We start from the raw sequence: 23,397 nt of genomic DNA, 5'->3' as shown, positions 1-23,397 counted from the left end.
ATTGAGGTTATTTCAAAGATGTCAAGTGAATACTGAAGTAAAATACTACTTTTATTACTACAAATACTGTTTCATTACTACTACTACTGTTTTTTTCAGTGTAACAGAGTATCTGTGATGCTTTGTTTCAAGTTACATGCTGCTCTCATGTTGTTGGAAACTGACAGTTACGGTCTTCAAGTGGGTAGAGATTGGAACAGTATCTACAGTATTTTGGTGTTCTGTCATATGTACAACAAGAAGAATGCAGTAGTTTGTCAGAACCTGTTCACATGGGTGATAAACAAGAAAATTAATGAAAAAGCTCTGTTAGTGTTTGCTTGAAGTGCAATAGCTAGGAAATAAAAAGTGTCCAGATACAACAAAACACTTGAATATGAAAAATTTGCCTCTCCAGATTAATTGCATGAAGCTTTATGTTGACATAGTGCAGAATAGTGAACTGATTTGTACTTTGTCTTTCAGATGAACCAGAGACACGTGATGCATGGTGGGCAGAAATCAGACAAGAAATAAAATCCCATGCTAAGGCATTGGGTTGTCATGCTGTAGTGGGCTACAGTGAATCAACTAGCATTTGGTAAATCATGATGATTATTTGATTTTCAAAATGTCCCAGAAGATTTATTTCATCTTTAGTGTATTAAAAATGATGAACTATTTGAACACAGTTGTTGGTAATGTCTAGTATACTTACTTTCCATAGTTTGTCAAAGTCAGTTCCTGAGATTTCAGTATTGTGCTTCTTTTTTTAAATATATTTTGGTTTGGGCTTTTATTGGATTTTAAGTTTTTTTTCTAGTGTACGTTACAGTTTTTATGTTAGAATTCTTTCAAGTCTATATATTTGCTTTTGTAGTAACAATATTAATTTATCTATGAAGTTTTCAAAACGTAATCTACCTAAATAGTTGAGACTGTTCCTAAAAGTATATGTATTACAGTTTCATTATTGAGTAACAACTGGCAGACCAGTACTTAAATGGTAAACTTCAAGCTTAAGGCACAAGTTCTTTACTAGGGATATAGTAATTGTAAGTTAAAGGAGAATGTGCTGCCTGATAGATCTAGAATACTTTAGGTGTAAACATTCTCTATTTCTGTTTATTTATTTATGGAAAACGGGTGTTGTAATTTTTTATCTTCTGGTACTAGAGTAGCGTTTAACACTAAATTGCATCTCTGCAGTAGTCTTTCTGAGATTGAAGTCCCCAACCCTTCATCCTATTCAGGCCAAAACTACAGTGTCTTATTGTATTCCCTTTGTCCAAGAAAATTCCACTCCAGTGTGTTTTGGTGGCTTAATAACAAACTTTGTGAGAGGCTTGGAGACTGGGAGAAATAATTTGGGATTCATCTAATTACTTGTCCTTCTCTGTGGCCCAGGAAATGTTGTCTCTCTTTTCTAGCTCTGGAAAGTAATCTGTGAAGAGCTCCTCTTGGGGCCAAGTGTGCCTGGTACCAAACAAAAAAGTACTCTGGCTCACTAGTTACTCTGAACTGCTTTATGAAAGTAACTGAAGCAAACTCAGGTATCTGAATTTATTTTCTGTGAAGTTGATTTTGCCTAAATGCTTTAAAGAAAAAGCACTAAGGATTTGCTTTTTTAAAAAGAGAAGTTGGAAAAAGAAGCTTAATTTTGCTTTACAATTGGTAAATTGAAGAAAGAGTTATACAGTGCTTTCATGAGTGTGCATCATCTGTTGGTAAAGTGGAAATGATCAGTCTGAAAGCCACAGCATTGATTTCTTCACGTCTGTTGCTTCTTCACATTTATTGCTTCACTGCAGGTTAAAAAACAAAAACAAAAAACCTACCAAATATATTGTTCTTTCACAGAACTTGAAAAAATTTTTGGAAGTCAAGTGCTTGTGCTAGTGGAATAGGAAAACGGGAGAATTTAATTTACAGACAAGGCATGGTTTGTATCCCTTATTCTGTCTTGTCTGGTTATGTCCTGTCTTGCTTTGTGTATTGAAGACCATATTTACTTCGGAATTGCAATGTGCAAGTTTCCATTGCTGAAGGAAGAACTTGCACTAAAAATGGAAGATTTTTTTCCTTTGGCTGTCAGTCTCCTTGTAAAAAGCATTAATGTCTTGTATTTTCTTTTCTATCTTAACTGTGGGGAAAAAATGTATAGAGTATAGATAGGCAGTGAGTTATTGGGTTATTTTAACTTTCATATTTCTTAAGGAATTTAATGTGGTAGGATTTGATAAAATAGTTTATTAGAGTTCCTATGCTTACTTGCCGGTTCAGCGTTATTCCATGCTTGAAGAGCAAGGATCTGTCTTTAAGTACTGGTCTGCCAGACATGTTATGTAAGAAAAATCATTCTAGAAAGAGAAACAACAAATAAAAATGGCACATATATCATTCTAGAAAATGTGGGAAAGCTTTTCTCCTTATCCTTTCCAGTATAGTATTTAAGTACTGAATGTTAGATATTTGTTTCTTACTTAATAATTTCAGAAATATTAAAAGCTCTGCGATCATAGTTTGCACTTGTGAGAGCTTTAATTCTGCTAGCTCACGAATATGGTCAATTACTTTACATGCTCTAGGTAACATTATTGTAGTTGTTCATAGTCACGTTTTACTCTTTTGCTACTTTTTATCCTCCAAGAAGCACCCTTGTCAGTGTTGTGTTGTAACTTCATTTTGAGAGTGAATGTCTATAAGATGATGAGGCTCTCAACTTCCATTTTACTTTGGTAAACAATTATTCCTTGGTTTTTTTAATGTTTCTTTGCTTTTCTTGGTTGGCTGGATTTCTTTGCATTATTAACCGTAGTATTGAAAAACTTACTTAAACCTGGTTAGCCTTTGTGATGTTATAGCATATTATTTATAACATAGGGCAAAGCTCTTTAGTCTCTCTGTTCAGTCTTTCTGCATCTCTTACTTACGCAATGGTTTAAATACCAGAAGAGGATTGTTTGTGAGGTTTAATAGATAAAATTGCAGAAATGCACAATAGTAGTTACGTTGAATTCATTGAGACTTTTGTACCAGCCTTTTAATCTAATAGTTTTAAATAAAAGTAGCACTAAGTAGTAGAAATTCACTTTGTTGTAATTCTTTTCTCTTATAGTGAAGAGGTCTGTATTTTGTCCGCGTCTGGCACAGCAGCTGTACTGAACCCTAGATTTCTTCAGGATGGCACCATGGAAGGCTGTTTGGAACAAAGGTTGTCATGGCAGCCTGGCTTCTTTTCCATAGGGTCAGAGAAGGGAGAGGTTGATTTTTTTCCTCAGAGCCAAGATAGTTCTTCTCTATTAGGGTAGGTTACAGTGTTACAGTGCAGGATGCGGGACCAACCACTTTACTGCTTTTCACTAACAACAACAACAACAGAAGTAATGGAACTCTGCACCAAATTAGATATTCTGTTTTTATTTCTAACAGTCTGAATAAGGTAACACATTTGACTACTAACCACAGATCATAACTCCGTTTTTTTCTTTGCCACTCTTCAGGTATCTTTCTCAACTTTATATCACACTATAAAAATGACAGATGTATGATAAACTACGTAAGCCAAAAACCGCTGTGGCTGTAATATGTGTATATATGCTCTGTGTATACTGTTTAAGAGCTGTATGGGAGATAAAATAGCTTGGTTGTGAAACAAAGATGGTGCCAGATTTTTACAAAAGATATATGTTTTAGTTGAAGTTTATGAACAAACTCATGAAACTGAAAGAAAAACATGCAGTTTCCCTTTGTTTCTGCTCGTGCAAATAAAATCTGAAGAATAAGTATGGACAAACGGTTATTTTTGGGGGAAAAAAGATTAATTAATGCATATTGGTAATTCATTATGTGTTCGTCAGGATAGTCATCAAATATTTCAAGGGATTATTGTAGTCATAAGTAAGGCTATTTATTACACCTTAGTTCTTGCATTGCCTTTTCCATAATAACCCTGCCAACATAGTATGATATATTATTCTTTTACTTTGTTAGCAGTGGGCTTCTTGCGTAGATAGACTTTTGAAAACTGTAGCCAGAAAAAAAATATTTGTTTCAGTATTCACTATATGATGGAGAGAAAGAAATATCATGTTCATAATATGAAGAAAATTGTATTTTTACCAAAATACATATTTTGGTGCTACTAAGAGTCTTGGCGTAGATTAGAAATGCCAAAGGAAGGTAAAACAACTAAACAGATGAAGCCCATGTTTGAGACAAAATATATTTGCCAATGTCAATGATAATGAATGTTCCAAATCTGTCAGATTTGCTTGAGCACCTCTTCAAAATTCACTTAGAAGAATTGTTTATGTGAAACAGAATAAATTTTCAGTGATGCAGTTAGCCTATGCTTTCCTTGTTCATATTTTTATAGTGGTCATTCCTAGGTATTTCTTATGGGGGAGTGGGACTAAGTGTTCTAAATGAAAAACAAGTTTTACCTAATACCTTATCTTAGGAAATAATCTTGCTATTCTTCTTACAATGTTAATATATGTTGTGCTGCTTCTCAGTAGGATGGTTGGTTTGTTGTTTCTGTTCTGCTCATTTTGGACACAATCCATGTAAAAGAGACTTTTCATTGTATTTGGTACAGCAAATTCTCTGTAAAACTGTTGTACCATGGACTACATTTAGAAATCATAGTGCCTAAAGCCAACTCAGTAATGTTTTAGATTTATATAAATCACTGGTCATTGTATGTACTTTTTCTTGATCCCTGCATAACAAATTTATAGCATTTTAGCTAGTAGTGTGCAGCCTAATGATATCCTTCTAATTCATAAAATGCAGTACTTGTCACATTGGTATATTCGAGCAGAGTATAGCTGCAGTGTGTGATTTTAAGTAGTTATCTATAGGTGTTTATACACATGTGCACATATTGATCGTTGTTAATAAGATGCAGATGTTTTAAGTATGTTCTCTATAATGTATTTTTAGGATTGAAGAAGCTTCGCCACCAGGTTGTGGATTTTGCCATATACCTTATGATGAGTTGAACATGCCATTCCCTGCTCACCTCACTTATTGTTACAACTGCAGGAAGCAAAAGGTTCCTGATGTCCTATTCACCACAATTGATCTTCCTGTAGAGGCAATAGTTATTGGGAAGGGATGTCTTATTCAGGCCAGGTATTTATCAAAATCTTTTCTCAGTAAAGTTTTGGAGATCTTTGAAAGAATTCCTGTTGCTAAAAATCCAGTATGTTATCAAACCTTAAATTTGTGTGTTGAATTGCTAGGAGTTAATGACAGTGTATTAGGGTACAGAAGGAGGATGACAGCCTTTTCCTTCTGTGTTACATGTCATGTCTGTTGATAGACTTCCGATAACTTATCCATGTTGATGGGCATTTAGTAAATGTTCTGCTTTTTTTTTAATGCCTATGGGAATTGCTGTATTTTGTCTGCCTGGATATCGGAGTTTGCATGTTTTAACTTGCTGTTTGGGACTGCTAATGTAGTCAGATACAGCTGTTGCATTGGAAACTCAATGAACTGTTTAAGTCAGTTGTGTTAATTTTGTGCTGATGTCCATAACTGAACATAATCTGTAGAATTGCTGGCTATGTCCAGTTTATGCTGTTGTCTTTGAATTTGAATTTGGAGAAGGGAGTAAGGTGGTTTGCAATGGGGAAAAAAGGAAACGTTAGCTATGTGCAGTCTGTACAAGTGGCCAACTACATGAATAAATAACTGGGTGGATGGTTTGGCTGAGAGTGTAGTAGCTTATGGTTCATAACCTACCTGGATGACCGTGACAAGTATAACAGTGTCTGCAATGGGACCTGTGCTGTTGAACTTCTTAATGATGTGGAAGGGTTAATGGGTATTCTCTTCAAGTTTGCCAGTTACACCACAGTGTGTTGGACCACCCAATATGGCACCTGTCCAGTTTTGTCGTCTTCTGAGAGTCAGACATCAGAAAACAAGAGTAAGGGCCACCAAGGGGGTAAGGAGCACCTGCCCTATGAAGAGAAGCTGTGGGTGCTGGACTTCTTCAGTCTGGAGAGAAGAAGGATTCAGGGGGACCTAACAGCAGTTTGCCAGTACCTGTAAGGACGTTATGGAGCGTATGTAGCCAGGGTCTTCACAGTGCTGCACAGTGGGAGAGTGAGACACAGTGGGCCCAAGTTGAAGCAAGAGAGACAGAGTGGATATAAGGAAAAAAATAGTTACCCATGAGGACAATAGGGCAATGGGACAGATTTCGCAGGAGATGGTGCAGTTCACTCCTTTGGGGAGTTTTCAAGACCTGAAGGTCTTTATCCAAAGCTTTATCCAAAGATCTGAGCATCCTGGGCCAAGCTCAGAGTTGACCTTGCTTTGTCTGTACGGGAGGTTGAACTGGAGACCTCCTGAAGTCCCTTCTCACCTGAGGGTTTTTTTATGATCTTAATGATTATCATTCTCTGACTTCTGCTAGAACAGAATTACTGGAGCTACTGTAGAGATGTGTTCTTTGCTCCTCCTTTGGATTTCTGGTATTACTAAACTCTGTGTTCAGCACTGTTGTGGAAATTGACTTTAGTGTCACATGGCGGTCCCTGATCTGTCTCTGGAGCACTTGCAGATGTCCCATTTTCTCTAGAATAATTCCTCAAACAATCCCACTCCCCTCAAAAAAAGAAAAAAAAAAAAAAAGACCTGAAGCTATAGTTAGAAAAATTTTGAGATGAACTTCTTACAATTGGGTGAATTACTACGTTTTCCTGATCATTTAATAAATGTGTTCCTTAAAAGAAAGTGTTGCTTGTTCATATCACTAAAATGTACAGTTGTTGTGTGCTCTTTTTGAACAAAAATTTGTCACTGAAAGTAGGCTATCGTTGTGCTGGATGTGGTTTGAATTTCAGCTAATTTTTAGCTGAAATTTTAGCTATGGACTAAACAGTTGTTGTGTGCTCTTTTTGAACAAAAATTTGTCACTGAAAGTAGGCTATCGTTGTGCTGGATGTGGTTAGAATTTCAGCTTATGGGACTAAACCCATATGGAATATGACTAACATAATATAGTCAGAGATGAGATTTCTGTCCTTTTTAATTTATTGTTATAAGTGGTTTTAGTCTGGTTAATGCTTGAGCTGTGAGGGCACTCCTTTTTTTTTTTTTCTTTTTTTCTTTATTGCAAAGTGTGCCTTGAATAACTGTATTAATAGGAATTTTAAAAATTCTACCAGTAGATGTAATTTCCTATGCTTGTACCTGAAGTGTTCAAGAGGTTTGCAGCAACAGAAGTAGGTGTTTGCATTTGGGGTCTTACTAGAAGAAAAGCTGAAAATACAGATTTTCAGATAAGACAAGGAGCTCTTGTCAAGAACTGACATTTTATTTTACAGTTGTAGCAATCTTCTAGAAGAGTATAACCTCATCAGTTCTGAGGCTCAGTTGAAAAGGGCTGCAGTAACTGTCCCTTGAAATCAATTTTTGTGAGGGTGTGTTCAGCAAATACCTCACAACTTGCAATAGCAAAGAAGTTGTGTTTGTCTTCAGTATTTGCTTTGACAAGAGTGAGCAGGGCAAATTTTTAACGATAGGAGTGCTAATATATTTAGCCAAACATCTAGTAGATGGTTATCTGGAATCTGTAGAAGACTCCTTTACTTTGCATAGTTACTTGATGCTTTCAGACTACTATGACAAAAATATGTTATGCGTGATGCATGTCGTTTCTGTCCAATAACAGTCCTTCACCACATTTTAAGAAAGGAGATACGACTTCATTCAGTGATTGCATTTTGTATTCTGTTTTGATAGAGAATATTTTTTAATGTTGCGTAGGGGTTATGTACTGGTCGATTTTATAAGTTTACTTTTTATATTACCCATTTTTGTTTTTAATATAAATACAGTTTCCTACTAAGAATGAAAATCAAATTGTACTTATTGAGACTAAGTGCCTCAGTCTGCCTTGATCTTCCTGATGAGAATTTAATATTTTACAGGGTTTTAAAATACATTAAAAGGAAGATGATTGTATTAGATTTAATTTTTTCTTCCCCTCATTGTATAAATACCTCGTGATCACTTTCAATCTTCAACAGTCAATTCAAGCTGTTTATCTGCTGATGTCATGTACTGTTTCTTATTGTTAGGTTATGCCGTCTAAAGAAGAAAGCTCAAGCTGAAGCAAATGCGACAGCTATCAGTAATCTCTTGCCATTTATGGAATATGAAGTGCACACCCAACTGATGAATAAACTTAAGCTGAGAGGAATGAATGCTCTGTTTGGGCTGAGAATTCAGATCACTGTGGGTGAAAATATGCTAATGGGGTTGGCAGTAAGTACAGTTTTAATCCTGGGATTCTTTTGCTTTCTTGCAGTATTTTTTTCAGGATACGAAGACATACAAGTGTTATGGAATTCAGAGTAACTAGAGATATTAAAATGTCATTTTAAGAGTAAATGAAGTGATGGAAAGGAATGAGGTGCCTAATTGTTGACAAATCAGGACAGACCGTCTTTCAGCTTCAGAAAAAGAAGATTAGAATCTCTTGAAACTGTTAGAGGACAGGATTATTAGAAAGGAGATGAGAAGATAATAAACTTTAAGGGTTTAATGACATAAATTATGGAAAAATGATTGTGTTCTTTAAAGGACCTGTCAGAGAGATCCCTGTTCTTCAAGTCGGATTACAGTTCCATGACAAATAAGGTCAATTAAGTCTCTCAGTAAATCTTTGGTTAGTTGCCAACAAGAGAAAGGTCTGTCACCTGTTTTTTGGTGGCACTGAAGATATAAGTGATAGATTGGAAGTGTCTTAGAGATAGTCAAGAAGTGTTCATTAACAATATTTTCTGACCTCGTTCATGTGGGGTTAGAATAGTGAAGTATGCTGCTTCTTCCTGCATCAGTGTAAGAGGATGCTTGGGTAATAATGACTGGCTTGCATGTTCTTTTGTCTGAACTGATGATCTGTTTTCTGTAAATAGAAATGGGATTGTCACAACTTCAGTGATACTGTAAATGGTTTGGCCAAGTTTTAAATCCATGAAATCATCGCTTGCCTATGCAAATTATACTAGGGTATACTGTTTAAGCATTATGGAGAACTTTATGTGAAAATATTAGAAGCACATGCTTATGTGATTGTCATTTTTCTTAATGACTTTTTTAAAAGTCTGCAACAGGTGTGTATCTAGCAGCTTTGCCAACACCTGGTGGTATTCAGATTGCTGGGAAGACTCCAAATGATGGCACCTATGAGCAGCATATATCTCACATGCAAAAGAAAATAAATGATACAATAGCAAAAAACAAGGAAATTTATGAGATTAATCCTCCGGTAAGTAAAGCTTTTATATTCTTAAAAATAAAGCCTTCTGAGTCAAGCGGATATACACCATGTATATCCATGAATTCTTATTGACTCAATCATTCAGAACATAAGTTGTTTTTTAATAGAGGTATAGACTCTTCACTGTATTTTGGGAACCTACTGGAATTTTCAGACATCTTAAGCCACATATCCAGATCAGTTTGTACTTATTTACATTTATTTCTCAGTAGAATTATTTTCAGAATATTCTGATTCTTAGAACTGTTAACAAATTGTTTATAATTGAAATTATTTCTAAACTACACAGAACAGCTGTTAATTTTTATATCCTTTGTAGGAGCTACCTGAAGAAATCATTGGGTCTCCCATTCCAGAGCCAAGACAACGTTCCAGGTTATTAAGGTCTCAGTCAGAAAGCTCTGATGAAGTTACAGAGCTAGACCTTTCACATGGGAAAAAGGATGCTTTTGTCTTGGAGGTAATAAATGTTTTCAGTACTCACTTTCATACTTGTCTTTTTCTGAAGTGTATATAAAAAAATGGAGAAAAGTTTTCTTACTCATCTCTAAAGACAGTTCTTAAATTGTATATGAATTTTTCCATTTTGCATCAGTAGAAAATGTTAAGTATTGGATTTTGTGTTGTCTCTCTTAGCTATGCCTTAAGCAAACAGGGTATGTTCTGCCTAGGGACAATATCTCAAAAAAGTTTGCCCTGCTATTCATGAACATGTCGCAGTACATAGAGTAATAACTAAGAGCTATTAAGGAATCCCCTTCTGCCTACTTCAAACAGATGTCATGACTGATCCAGCACTTAGATATATTTTTGTAAACATTGAGGTTCTGTGCTGTCACACTTTATATTTAGCAAAGAAAAAGCTTGTATATTCTTTGCTTTTCAAACCTTTTATTGTTATAGTTGGATATTCAGAATTACTAGTTTGCAGAACAGGTAGTATTCAAAGCATTCAAAAATAATGCATGTGTCAAGAAAGCACATAAATGACTTTTCTGAACTTTAGCTGATGCTTTTCAGAGTTCAGGAATTTACAACTACAGAGAATACCTTCCAATCCTTTCTACAGCTACAACTAGAAACAAGAACAACACCTATAGATAAAGAACATAGATTTCTTTTGCCTCTCTATTCACTAAAATTCAAAGATGTGATTTTAACACGGTAAAATTTTGAAGGAAAGGAGCCAAGTACTAAAGAAGGCTAGAGTTTTTATCATCATCTTGTAGATACAGGTATTACAAATACCTGTCCTAGACTAAGAAAAAGAAAACAATTTAATTAAATTACAGCCTGTTAATTGCAGCCTAAGGTGCATTCAAGACTTTCCTTTATGTTAATCTTCACAAATCACTGTTTTCATGGAAAATAATCTGGAAGAAGGGTTGTAGATAGGGAGAATGAGAGGGCGCTGTAACAGCAGTTCATTTGAAAACCGAGGTAAGAAAGGAGAGGTAAAGAGTAACAGGGAGAGGTTGGTGTCATAAATTGAGATTGGTTGGTACTTCTGAGGAATTTTTTGCTCTCTAGTGCGTTGCAGGTATACTAGGATCAAAGTAAGTAAATTGGGATGTCTCTAAAAGTAACTTTGATGCTAGTTAACTCTCACATTAAAAAGAAATCAGGACGATTTTCATCAAGTATTTTTTGCAGCTGGTCTTAACAGGTTTTGGTTTTTATATTATCATCTGTGTAGACTGACAGGATTGGAATTGTATCCTCAAAACAGAAGTCATGATAGATACTGAAAGAGTGGTCAAACATTGCAACAGGCTGTCCATGGAGGTGGTGGAGTCACCATCACTGGAAGTGTTCAAAAAACATGTAGACACGGCACTTCGGGACATGGCTTAGCAGGCATGGTGGTGTTGGGTTGATGGCTGGACTTGATTTTAAAGGTCTTTTCCAACCTTAACGATTCTGTGATTATCTCTGAGGCACTGTATTGAAATGGGTTAGTCAATCAGACAATACTTTGCAAAAAGGGTCAAATGCCTTTGTAAAAAATAGAGGATTGTGTAAGGTATATATAAAAAAAACCACCCAAAAACCACAAACCCAACCCCAAGACTGTTATATTCCAAGAGACCCTTTGGACAAGTTATGAAAAATATCAGCAAAACATAAGCCCAGCCTCAATTTCATTTCTAAAGACTGTCAAATAGAAGAGAGATAGCAATAATAAAAGCTTGGCATACTACTTCTGTCTGGTTGCCTCATGAAGAAACTTGATACGTTATAAGCAAAGATCAGCTGGTTAAGGACTGCATTATATACTGCAAGCAGACTTCAGCTCTTTTTTTACAGTTTCGGACAATTCTTCCTTCTATGTTATTTACTAACTGTAGTATATGCACTTGGGGGGATATGTGCGCTAGGAGAAGATCTACATATGGAAGGGAAAAATGTAAGTACACTGTAGTGTACTACAGAGTACGTTATAAGTGGTGCTGAAATTAACAAGAAAAATAAGATCTGATAAGTTTAAGGACTGTTGTTTACTGGTTTACATTATTTGAACATGTTGGTCCTAGAATATGCATCCCTGTGTTCTGGTAGTTCAGTCTTTATTTATAGAAAAAAGAGCTTTTCATCTGTGGAACCACTTGTCTTTGTTAAGAAATTGGATATCAGAAACAATATTCCAGGGGCTTTAGTGAAGCTCCTCATCCTGATCTTGCAAGCGTAAAATCAGTGTTCTCTGGAAATATGTAAGGAAAAGTGGTAAAAAATGCACTGTGATGAGGAAATGTTAAGAGATGCTGGGAAGGCAGTTATGACAGGTAAGGCTGTCTGTATGGGGGGGGAGGGGGGGAAGAGACTCCTCCTCCTACTTTGAGAGGGAGGAGACGACACAATACCTGACAGAGAACCCTTTAATACTGGAGTTAAAATATTAACAACTTCCAGAATACTTGATAAGAAAATGTTGGAAGTTTACTTTTAACTTGGCTCTCTTGCAGATCAATAGGACGGAATGAACCTAAAGACACGTGACACAGAAATATTTACAGAAGGTAGCAGGGCAGATATGCTCTCAGTCTGATCTAAAATAGCAAAAATCTTTAAAGATTGGATGGAGTAGCGGTTATTTAGATAGAAAAAACCAATAATCCCCAAATTTACCTTTTCCCATTTGATTTTCTATTGTCATTCATACTAAGCAAGGTTTTTAGTGTCCTGGAAAGATTTTAATGTGTCATTGGAATAGGCAGAGAATGATCACATCAGTATAATACAGATCTTACGAGAGCTCTAGTAGCCAAAGGTCCTTAGCTGGAAAAAGTTGTAAGTTGTTGTGTGGAACCTTGTTCAGTATTTTAAACTGTTTTTAAAATGCTCTTTTTATCCTTCTTGTCTTACGTACTGCACTTTCTGTATGTTCTATGCACATTGCTTTGTTTTTAACACAATTTAATTAAGGGAACTATTTTTCAAGTGTTAGCATATCATAGACTGCCAGTTAAGATTCAGAGGTCTGGTTGATGGAATCCTTTTTTAAAATCTCAACTTAGCTCTCAGATATACATGTCTTGATGACAAAGTTTTACATTTTTCTGAGGCTTCTGACTGGAACAGCAACATGATTTTTATCAATTATTCCTTCTTCCAGATTGATGATACAGATGCAATGGAAGATGTACATTCTTTACTGACAGATGTTCCACCGCCTTCTGGTACAGTTAAAAGCATATTTTTCTAATTCATACTGTAGGCTGCAAAATGACAAAATAGAACTGATGTTATTTAAAAAGAAAGTTCAAGAGTAACAATGAAAGTATTCTTGAAGTGTTTAGCTTGTCAAATATACCTGTGAAAAACAAGTCTTTAAGTCTTTTATGGGGATTGTTGTTTATGGAAAACTGAAGTAAAGACAGTATTTGTGTGGCATTTTGTAGTTCACTAATTTGTACTGTTGCAAATTTGTTGTTACTTAACATGGATGTAACAATTGGATCTTTTCTACTAGTATACCAATTTCTGAAGATTTTTAGACTGAATGGCAAATTTGTAGGTTTCAGGGTCAATGAAAGTAGAAGTACAGAGAACAGAGTGGTCTTTAAGTATTTGTAGACATATAATGTGACACATTGGTATTGTAATCCAAGAATGTTATTTAAAGTGAGCAATTTGCCCTTCCTGCCATACTGTCAATTGAAGTCTTGATGTTCACTGCATTTGTAGTCTTTGCTGTTAAAAAAATCAAAGTCCAAAATGATTGGGAATTATTAAATAACCCACAGCATTTTTATCCAAGTCAGTATTGGTCATTTTCTGTAGAAGGCAGTAAAGTCAAATAATAGAAATAGAGTAGTTTCTAGTTTTTTTCAGTGTTTTTTATAGATGCATTTTAAAAAAGTGTTGCAACTTGAGAGCATAAAACTGGTTAAAGTGAATAATTTTCAAAATTCAATCATGAGACTTGAAATTGATGTCTTTTTACGTCACTAATATGAACGTTGGGGCTGTATTACTTGCAGTAGAACTTTGTGAGGTGTCCATTTAGTTGTCTGCACTTAAAAATTATTTAAGAACCCAACACAGAGAGAGGTGTACTGAATAACTCAATGTCTGCTTGCCGATAGGGATCAGGCAAGAATGAGTATTGCATTAATGTAGGAGCAAGTTGGGGAGGAAATCCCACAGAATAGCATGTTAACAGCATCCTGAAAGAAAGATACTGTCTTTACCGTAAACAGTAGCCTTTGGTAAACTTTTCTATGCATCTGGCTGTTTGTATTTGGAGCCCATGCACACCTTCCATATTCATAGAATTTTGCATGGGCATCTATACCCATATAGGAGCCAGCTTCTTATGCTTGGTTTGTATCAGCCACTTTTTGCCTTTTTCTTATATTGTGAAGAACAGTGAATCATTGCTTTGTATCAGTAGTCTTTATGCTATTTGTAGTTGTATAGATATCTGCTATATCCTCCTTGATGGAACTTCTGGATCTGGATAAGAGACTAATGTAGTTGTCCGTTATATGGAAGTTGCCCTGTATATTTGGTTGTCCTTGTCCTCTCTCTCTTCTCTTTGTGAGTTTCCCTGTGTTTCTTCTGAGCATGTGTCTGTTCCCTTCCTAATAATTGGTATCAGTGTTTATCATTTTGAGTACTGTTGAGCTCAGAACTATCCTTGTCATAGTTATCTATTACCACCAAATCTTTTATTCCTCGTCAATTATCCCTTGTTAGGTCCTGCTGCTGTTGATTTTACTACCCTAAAATAAGGCCATGAGCAGTCAGCTCATTTTATCCTCTTTTGCAGATGAATATGTTGGAAGCATACTATCCTGAGTTACAGATGTCTCCACTGTGAAAATTGAGCATTTATTTTTACCCTCTCTTTACAAACTTACAATAATTTTATTTCCTTCAATGGTACTCCATTCTACCCTTCAGCATATTAGTTTCTTGGTGAAGTTGAATGAGTCCTTGGTGAAGGATCTTATCAAATGCTTTATGTCCAAAGTAGACTGTGTCAGTCAGGTGCCTTTTGTCTACATGCTTGTTGACAGCTTGTGAGCCATGACTGTTACTTAGAAAAGTGCAGCTCATCTGCAGTGTCTTGTTTTTCCATCTGCCCATGAACTGAATTTTCTGGAATAGCTTCTAACGGGCCAGTAATACAGATATCTGTACTAGGCAAATAAGTAGGTCCTAGTCACTAAAAGCACCTACCTCACTACTTGAAGGTTAAAGAATCCTCTCCTCTGGTAGCAGGGTAATTTTAAGTTCGAGTTCAATGCCAGTTAGTCAGCTATTTAGTCTTTTGCCTTTCCTGTTGTTTATATGAATCCTTATTTTTCACTTGCCTATTTGTTCAAAATCTTCTTCAGACACTTTTGTTTAAGACAGGTTTTCTCATGGAAAATAAACAAGGGACTGATTTTCCACTGTTACGGAAAGCTCCACTACCGTGGTGAACACCAACATAAAAAAAAAATGCATGTTTTCTACTATGGTGTTACCATCTCTGCATATTTTTTCTGTATCTTACTTGACTCTTCAACAAGATTTCCGCTTTTTATGGTCTGAAAAAAATCTATTAATATTTATACCTTCTGGAAGCTGCTACACAATTTTTTTCTAGCTTATTTTGTACATTTACATAGGCCCTACCAGATTTTTCTCTTTTCTGCTCATTTAGCTATATCTTTAATTTTCAATATTGCCTATTTGCTATTTATAACTTTTCTTACCCCGCTGTTTAGTCATTATACTTTTTTTTTTTTTGTCTCTTCAAATCTCTGTTAGTAAGTGCTACGTATTTGCACTCAGTCTCTAGGTAGTATCTTCAAAGCATCTCTGTGCTGTCTGTCAAAGGTTAGCTTTTTAGCTTTTTCTATCACACCTTTTTAATAAGTTCTCTCATTTGTATGTAGCTTGTCTATTAGCAACTAGGCATGAGCCGTGGTGAATTCCTAGAAGAATGCTTAAGTATATCTTTATCAGTGCTAAAAAACTTCTTTGAACGCTTCTCCCTGCTCAGGACCAACTAGTCAGGAGTTTTTCGTTTTGTGGGTCCCACAAGGAGTGGTTCTGTGAAGCAGTCAGGGAGCGTGTCTCACGAATTAGTCTTGGCATCAGATGAGATGAATTACCCAATCTCTGACAAGAACTGTCCCTGTTGCATTTAATGCCATTGTAGCCTCTCTCATGTTCCTCAACATGATGACATTTCTGGCCTTGCTTTTTGGCAGTTAAACTAATACTCCAAATAAGAATTCTGTAGTGGATTAGTGTCTTAGAAGTAGAGAGTTTCATCTTTCCTATCCATTTTTTCACTGCAGTATGAATAGCAGAAAGCATGTATTTCTTTTGTATGTTATATTGTATTCTTCAGATGCTATGTTTGTTTTTTCAATGTTGGTGTTATTTCAGGTATATTAGTCAATATTCAGAAACACATGACTGAAAGTACTTGCAAAACATCAAGTAAGGTCACATATGCTTCTTTAACAGTATTTCTATATTTCAGTGTACTACATAGATTTCCCCAAATATTTTCTTTACAGGTTTTTACAGTTGCAACACAGAAATTATGCCTGGTATAAATAACTGGACACCAGAAATTCAAGTAAGTTTATTCAAAGAAAGTTAAAACTATTCTTCCCAAATTCCGTTGAAATATGCTGTAGTAATTTAAATATATATTAGATATCGCTAATTTTGAAAAATGAATTAAAAGGATAGTTTTGTGTTAGAAATAAAAGTAGTATTTTGGTAAGAAAAATAGGGTAGGAGAACCTGTTTCTGTGTGTTTTTTTCAATGCTGTTAATGTAACAGAGAACCTGGTACAAAAATACAAAAATTAGAAAATAATTACAATAAATACAAACTTAAGGTTTTGGCGTTGGCTATATTTTGAGGCCTCTTAGGCAAATTGTTGACTCTGTTACTTAGTGAGATACTGAATTTGATAACACTAATAGGTTAAAATAAATGAAAGTTAGATAAAGCCAATCTGAATAGAGAAAAATTCCATTTGTAATTAAACATTTTGATCGTGTTTGTACAACACAATTCAGTCTCATATAGACACAGTTAAAACAGATGTATGTAAGTGAGCTTTTTACACCTAGTTGGCACAACACGAGACTGCTCTGCAGAAGCACAGCTCAAACGTGAAAACAATATGACTGCATCCGCAGCACTCTCAGGTTGATGGGATTGCCTGTGTATCTGTATATGACATTCATTATCGTCTACATTATTGTACACAATTAACAAACAGTTTTCAACAGCAGTTAACAAGATACATAGCAGGTAGAATGACTCCGTTATGAAGCAAGTAAAAAGAACATAGTGTTTCATATCTTGCTTAATCACTTGTTTCATATATTCATGTACACTAGTTCACATAAAATTTGCCTTTTGTTTGTAAAATTTCATGAGCAGTAAACACTTGGCTTACTGTTGCTACAGTTTTTTTTCCTTTTCCCCTTTTCCCTCCTCCTTACTATATTACGCATTATTTGCCTTCTTTATGAACTTGCTTTGTTTTTAGTATAACATACAGGCATATATTAGAAAAAAAATAAGTGGTTTTTTTTTTTTCCTAATTCAGATGTTCACAGCAGTAAGAGTATCCCGATTAAGCAACATTAACCTAACAAATCAAACACTTAATAAGAACTTTAATGATCTCTGTGAGAATCTGTTGAAGGTAAGAATCTTATTTCAAACGTTATTTTAATTGTTAAAATGAAAGCAAAGTAAAATCAGGCTATACTGAAAATAACATTTTCTTCATAATTACTTTTTAGAATTGGACTACAAAGTGTCTGTAATTAGTTTGCAAGCTGCTCTAAAGATAGATTTAGCCTTCTTAGTATATTAAGGATATCCAAAGCTTTTTAAATCTGAATGAGTCCTTTGACTAGTAGTGTATGCTAGAGACAGAAATATAAAGACTGCTACACAGTAGATTGCATTCTATCCTAATTTTTCACACGTGTAATTCTTCTTCAAGAAAAATTAATATGATTAGGTGATTTCTACTATGAAAAGAGCTTTGATCTTTAATTTTTCTGAAATAAACCATACATTTTTGAGAGTAATACAAATAATGTCTTGTCTTCAACAGAGCTTGTATTTTAAACTACGATCTATGGTTCCCTGCTGCCTTTGTCATGTGAATTTTACAGTTGCTCTACCAGAGGATGAATTAGTTCAGGTAAGTCAATGGCTTCTTTTGATTTTCAGCATGTGGACATGCCAGTTTGGGCCTTTAATTAACATTTGCTGCTCAGAGTACACTAGGCTAGGATTTGATTTACTAGTACGTCTGAATTCTGAAGTAAAACTTAAGGTCATAATGTTCGGTGAAGAAAAAGGATGATCTATTGAGTTCACCAGTTTTGAGAATCATGGGACTACCTGGCGTTTCATGAGCACAGTGCGTCTTAATAGTGTTGTATCTTTTTAGTTAGATGGGAAATGAAAAGCCCTGACTAGATATCCATTAAAAGGTGTTACCACATGCACTACAAAAATATGGCACACTAGTTTTCTAAGTATGCTGTCATTATAATTGTCTAATTGCCATTTCAAGATGATGAGATACACTTCATTACTTTTAAAGAAAGTAATTTTCTTTTTAAGTATAGCGTCATTATTCTGTTCAATTAAACATCTCTTTCTCTCTCTTACAAATACAATGATAATGAGTTTTTATGATTCTTTTCTATGTCAGTTCACCAAGAAAGAAGGAAAGAACTGATGAACAAAATCATAAACGTGGGACAAACAGTGTCAGGTGTATGTTCTAACAACAGACCTTAGTATTAACCTTTTATGCTCTGCTGTGAAGAGTTTTTAATATGTCTACTTAGATTATTTTTTTCCCCTATTATTTTTCGATGGAAAAAGCTGGCTTGTTTGCAAAATTATTTTTACAGATTGCATGGGAGATCAAGTTACTTAATATGCCATATATTTCTGATTTGCAGATTGCAGTCACAGCTGTTGCAATTACATTTGACAAAAACCAAGCATTACAAGCCAACAAAGCCCCTACAGAAAAATCCCAGCAAAGAGGTAAATGTTGTGAGGCATGTAAAGATAAGAGATAATATTTTTCTCTCCTTTTTATTTTCTCAAGTACTTAATGAGTCTACATTTTAATTTCAGTTACATATGCACATTTTTACAGCGAGGTTCTATAAAATTGTAAAGCCATAACGTAGAGTTTTTTAGAGTTCATATATGTGACCTCCAGCAGGATGACTTCCTTATCCAGTATTAGGTGTTTGCTTTACATAATCAACAAACTTACAGTAACATGAAAAAAAAAAGTCTGGTATTTCCTTAATCCATGTACCATCTTTCTTTGAATATATTTCTCTAAAGAAGTAGTGTAACAGGTGATGACATTTCACATTTCCATTGTATTTTGAAACACGTGGTGTAAGTCAATAGAGAATACTTGTTCTTATAAGTAGCAAGCTTTGTTCTTACTTCAAGAAGGCAGAAAATAAATTTTTCATAATACTTCAAAAAAACCTCCCAAAAACCCTTAAGTAGGTCAGAAATATTTTTGGAGATCACTGAAGCTTATAGCATTATGGAGGGAATAGAAGAGACTACTGCAGTCTGCATATGTCATCTTGCTAGTGAAGCACCATCTTACACTAGAAATGTATGTATGCAACCTGGATATGAGAATTTAGACAGAACTTTGAAGATACTCCATTCTGAAGAATGGAATTAGGTAGTAGAAGAGAGCCATGTGTTTCTGAAACATTAGTTATACCTTACTTCTTCAGTAGTAACTGTAAATTGTTTGTTTTCTTTTACATGATATAAATCAAATGTTACTTTTTACTGTAACATATAGCTAACTCAGATCCAACTGCAGAATGAAATATGAAATGCATGAATTGACTTAATATTTTTTTCCTGAAAATACTAAATCAAATCCTGTTCAGTGGAACGCAGGTTCTGTTCAGTTTTGCAGGTGGTTAGACACCTAACTGTTCATACAGAACTGAATTCACTATATGCATATGCTGAAAATACCTGTTCCAGTCAGACCTGACTGAATTGAATCTGTAGTGCTTATTATTACAGGCATATTTTATTTTGGGGGTTAATTATCAGTTGGGTATGTTTTCTTTATTGAAGCATCTACAGACAATGAAGAACAGCTACAATTTCCATTGGAACTTTGTTCTGATCCTCTTGCTTCTCAACCGTTCTCACCAGCTAAAGGTCAGTTAAATGGAAGAATGCTGAACTATTGTTTTTTACTCATTTTGAGTTCTGCTCTTTCATTGTTGCAGTAGCTTTAAAATATCTATACTTTCACATGCTTTAAGTATTCCTTGCTACCTAAGCCTAATGGATATGTTCACTCCTAAAGGCAGAGTTTTTGGGAGTCACATGAGATGGGTTGGCTAATCGTTCTGTATATATTCTTTTGTAGATTTAGTTCTTCTCTCTTTGCATTTAGAGTATTGAAAATGTTGCAAACTGCTGTTTGCAATGACACTGTTGAGTATCATTTGACTTAAAGAATTATAAATTACTTGATAATTAGACTTGCCTCATACTGCTTTGCTTCTGTAAATGGCCTGTGAGTTGTCAGCCTTAAATAATTAGCCTCATAGTTTTCACGGTGGGAAATAGTATCTAGCAAATACTGGTCATTCAGCCAAGCAAAATTGCATGCAATTTTTTTTAAGTGAAAGGATGCTAAACTTGCATAGTAAATAATTTGTACAGTGCAGCACGTTTTAGCTGATAAAACAGATGCTTTATTTTGCCTGAGATAGAGCTGCATTTCAAGAATGTTTGTCATAATTCTTTTGTGACTGTATTAAAAAGTAGGTCATCATGCATTGAAATCAGCTGCTTTTACTTCTCTTTTGTTTGATTATCTGCCCACCAAAATGGCTAGTGATAGGAAATTTAGTATCTGTGAATTATTGTAAAAGTTCTTTTACTAAAATGTTGCAGAGCTACCTTTTTGCATATTACGTAAGTTGTATAAAGGACGGTGCCTACCACATTTATTTGTATTTTTAGGGCTCAGTTTAATTTCAGCAATAATATTCATAGAATCATAGAATAGTTTGGGTTGGAAGGGACCTTTAAAGGTCATCTAGTCCAACCCCCCTGCAATGAGCAGGGACATCTTCAACTAGATCAGGTTGCTCAGAGCCCTGTGTTGTTATTGCTTTGTTTTTTGTTGTTTTTTGTTTGTTTGTTTTTTAATTTTTATGCGTTTGTGTATGCTCAGCTTTTAATTGGTCACATTATGATACTGTTAATGTTCATTTTCAAAATGAGGAGCTCTCCAGAAATTTGACTGGTGTCTTTTTCACTGTTGCTGGGCAGTGCTACTTGTATAATGGGCACTGACCAGTAGAGGGTAGCCTGTTCACGTAGATCACTTTTCCTATCTTCACATTCTGTATTGTGCTGTACATCACTGTAGAGGCTTTCAACTAGATAATCGTTTCATCTGTCATTTCTTCACAAGTAGACTCAAGGTTTCATTGTACTTACATTTACTTAGGAGCTTATTTAATATAGTGATACCTTTTTTTACATACTTTTCTGTAAGATTGTTACTAAAAATATCTGTATACAACCTTCTACAGTAATGAACTTTAGTAAATTATCATATAATTTGCAAGACAGATTTAGTAAAGTTAATTATGTATACCCATTTCTTTTGCGCTAGCAAAGTACATAGTATGGTACACACAGAAGATTTTTTTCCTCATATTTTAGTCTAAATTTTTTTTATAAGACGACAGCTGTTGTCCTGTACTACGTGACTCTGATCATATCTGAATGGAATTCATTTTATCTTATTAGAAGTCCTGGAGGGTGCAACTTCCCACACTTTTTTTGCTCAGAGAGGTGAGTTTACTTAATTTAGCCTTATGCCAGAACAGAATGAGCATTCTTGGGATATTAGTATGCTCTTTTTGGATGTGCTTTAATCCAGGAAGTGTTTACTAGTTAACTGAGAATGCATGCTCTGGTGTGGCTTAATGGTATCATAATATTTTGATGTGTTTTTTAATTACAAAAGTCAGATTTGTTAATAAGTGTCTTTCTGTCAGATAAAGTGATATCAATATATCTGACAGAAAATTAGTTCCCTGAGAGAGAGCTTTTTTGCTTGTCTTAATTTAAAGTTAGCATGTGTTCCTTCCGTTTCTTCAAGATAATGAAGAAACGGCGTTTGCAAAACTTTTTTTTTAAAAGATACGCAAACACCCCTGCAACTAATACCAAAAGTCATAGCAGAAACAACTCTACTTCTCATTGTCATAATAATGGGGGGGTGGGTATTGGAGGGGGGATGTTGGGGGAGGGAGGACAGTGTTTGTAAGGAAAACTAATTTGCGTTTAAAACTGAGGTGTTGTTTCAGCTTGTGACTCCTACCCTCATCACCAAAGCTTTTTTTCAGTCTGTAGGTTAGATATTGATAAAGATCGTTAGGAAGGTTAAATCATGATCAGCAGCTCTTTGTGAGGGAAAGGATAGCAATGAAAATTAAAATTTAAACAAGGCTTAAATCAGCTTAAAGAAGCCAGAACTGAATACCTAAAATGAGATTTAAAAAGAAAATAATCTAGCATAAGTCATTAATGACTGTATTTGCATGTTTTTCCAGTGATGAAATCCCAGTCAGGCAGCTGGTTCACAGCTGGGACATCACCAGAAATCGGTACACTGGTTTGGGCAAGTCCAAACCTATACTGTAACTTTTCCTTTGAACAGACCTGGAAAGGGATGTTTGTTCTCTCTCAGACACAGATTATTGCTTCCTCAAAAGGAGCATTGAGATGAGCAAGAGACATCATCCATACTTTTTTTTCTTTGTTTTTTCTTTTGTTTTTCTGTCTGTGTTTTCAGCAACGTCAGTTGATTACAGTTCCTTTGCAGACAGATGCAACAGCTGGATAGAGCTCATTAAACTGAAAGCTCAGACCATAAGGCGCGGATCAATTAAGACAAGTAGGCGGCTGTTTCTACCACGTTATGATAATCTGAGACATATCTCTGATTTCCCAGTGGTGAATAGTGGAGTTTTCTGCCCAGCAATAGTATTGCAGATCACATATAGAATGAATACCCGAGCGTGAAAACTGCCGACATTGTTAATGTCTTTGTAAGCTAATACAGGGTTTATGAACCATTATCATAGAAAGTAAAATACAGTATTTCTGTTCACTTAGTAAAAATTAGTTATCAATAAATGTGTATGCCTACTAATTATATAACATACACTGCATGGATGTAGGTGTATGTATGATCTTGGAAAATTTTTGGTGAGAAACAGGAAGCAATCACCAAGGTGACAGTCAAGGCAATGGTCACTAAATTAGCAAGTGGTGAGTTATTTTTTCAGTAGTTCTTTGGCCACAGGTCTGACTATCTTGCTTAAATTAGCAGAGATTAATAATCTGTTGTAATGGAAAATGCTGCACTGGGGAAACACAACAACTTTCACACTTCCTGTAATTTGTTCCTCCAGCAAAATATGTATTTCAAAATGTTGGCACTTTTTTCTTTACCTTCACTTTATAACTGATTGTTGTATGTGCAGCTACTCGCCTCAATGTTTTTCTTTGCAGGAAT

The 23,397-nt window shown here is 35.1% G+C and overlaps 1 protein-coding gene across 1 annotated transcript in view; it reads left to right on the top strand.

Moving 5' to 3' along the window:
• Window positions 1–23,397, top strand: part of C2CD5 (C2 calcium-dependent domain containing 5) — a 65,314-nt gene that overhangs the window by 37,606 nt on the left and 4,311 nt on the right. The window contains exons 11-24 of the mRNA XM_010296230.1: window positions 466–580; window positions 3,098–3,193; window positions 4,927–5,118; window positions 8,082–8,268; window positions 9,110–9,274; window positions 9,606–9,746; window positions 12,900–12,963; window positions 16,309–16,370; window positions 17,362–17,460; window positions 17,881–17,970; window positions 18,746–18,833; window positions 19,920–20,006; window positions 21,621–21,665; window positions 22,672–22,773. Coding sequence (XP_010294532.1) covers window positions 466–580; window positions 3,098–3,193; window positions 4,927–5,118; window positions 8,082–8,268; window positions 9,110–9,274; window positions 9,606–9,746; window positions 12,900–12,963; window positions 16,309–16,370; window positions 17,362–17,460; window positions 17,881–17,970; window positions 18,746–18,833; window positions 19,920–20,006; window positions 21,621–21,665; window positions 22,672–22,773 — 1,533 coding nt within the window. The remainder of the gene's footprint in view (window positions 1–465; window positions 581–3,097; window positions 3,194–4,926; window positions 5,119–8,081; window positions 8,269–9,109; window positions 9,275–9,605; window positions 9,747–12,899; window positions 12,964–16,308; window positions 16,371–17,361; window positions 17,461–17,880; window positions 17,971–18,745; window positions 18,834–19,919; window positions 20,007–21,620; window positions 21,666–22,671; window positions 22,774–23,397) is intronic.

The sequence above is a fragment of the Phaethon lepturus genome, unplaced genomic scaffold, assembly GCF_000687285.1.
Source record: "Phaethon lepturus isolate BGI_N335 unplaced genomic scaffold, ASM68728v1 scaffold10341, whole genome shotgun sequence".
In the NCBI taxonomy this organism is placed as follows: domain Eukaryota; kingdom Metazoa; phylum Chordata; class Aves; order Phaethontiformes; family Phaethontidae; genus Phaethon; species Phaethon lepturus.
This window is presented reverse-complemented; position numbering and strand designations above follow the sequence as displayed.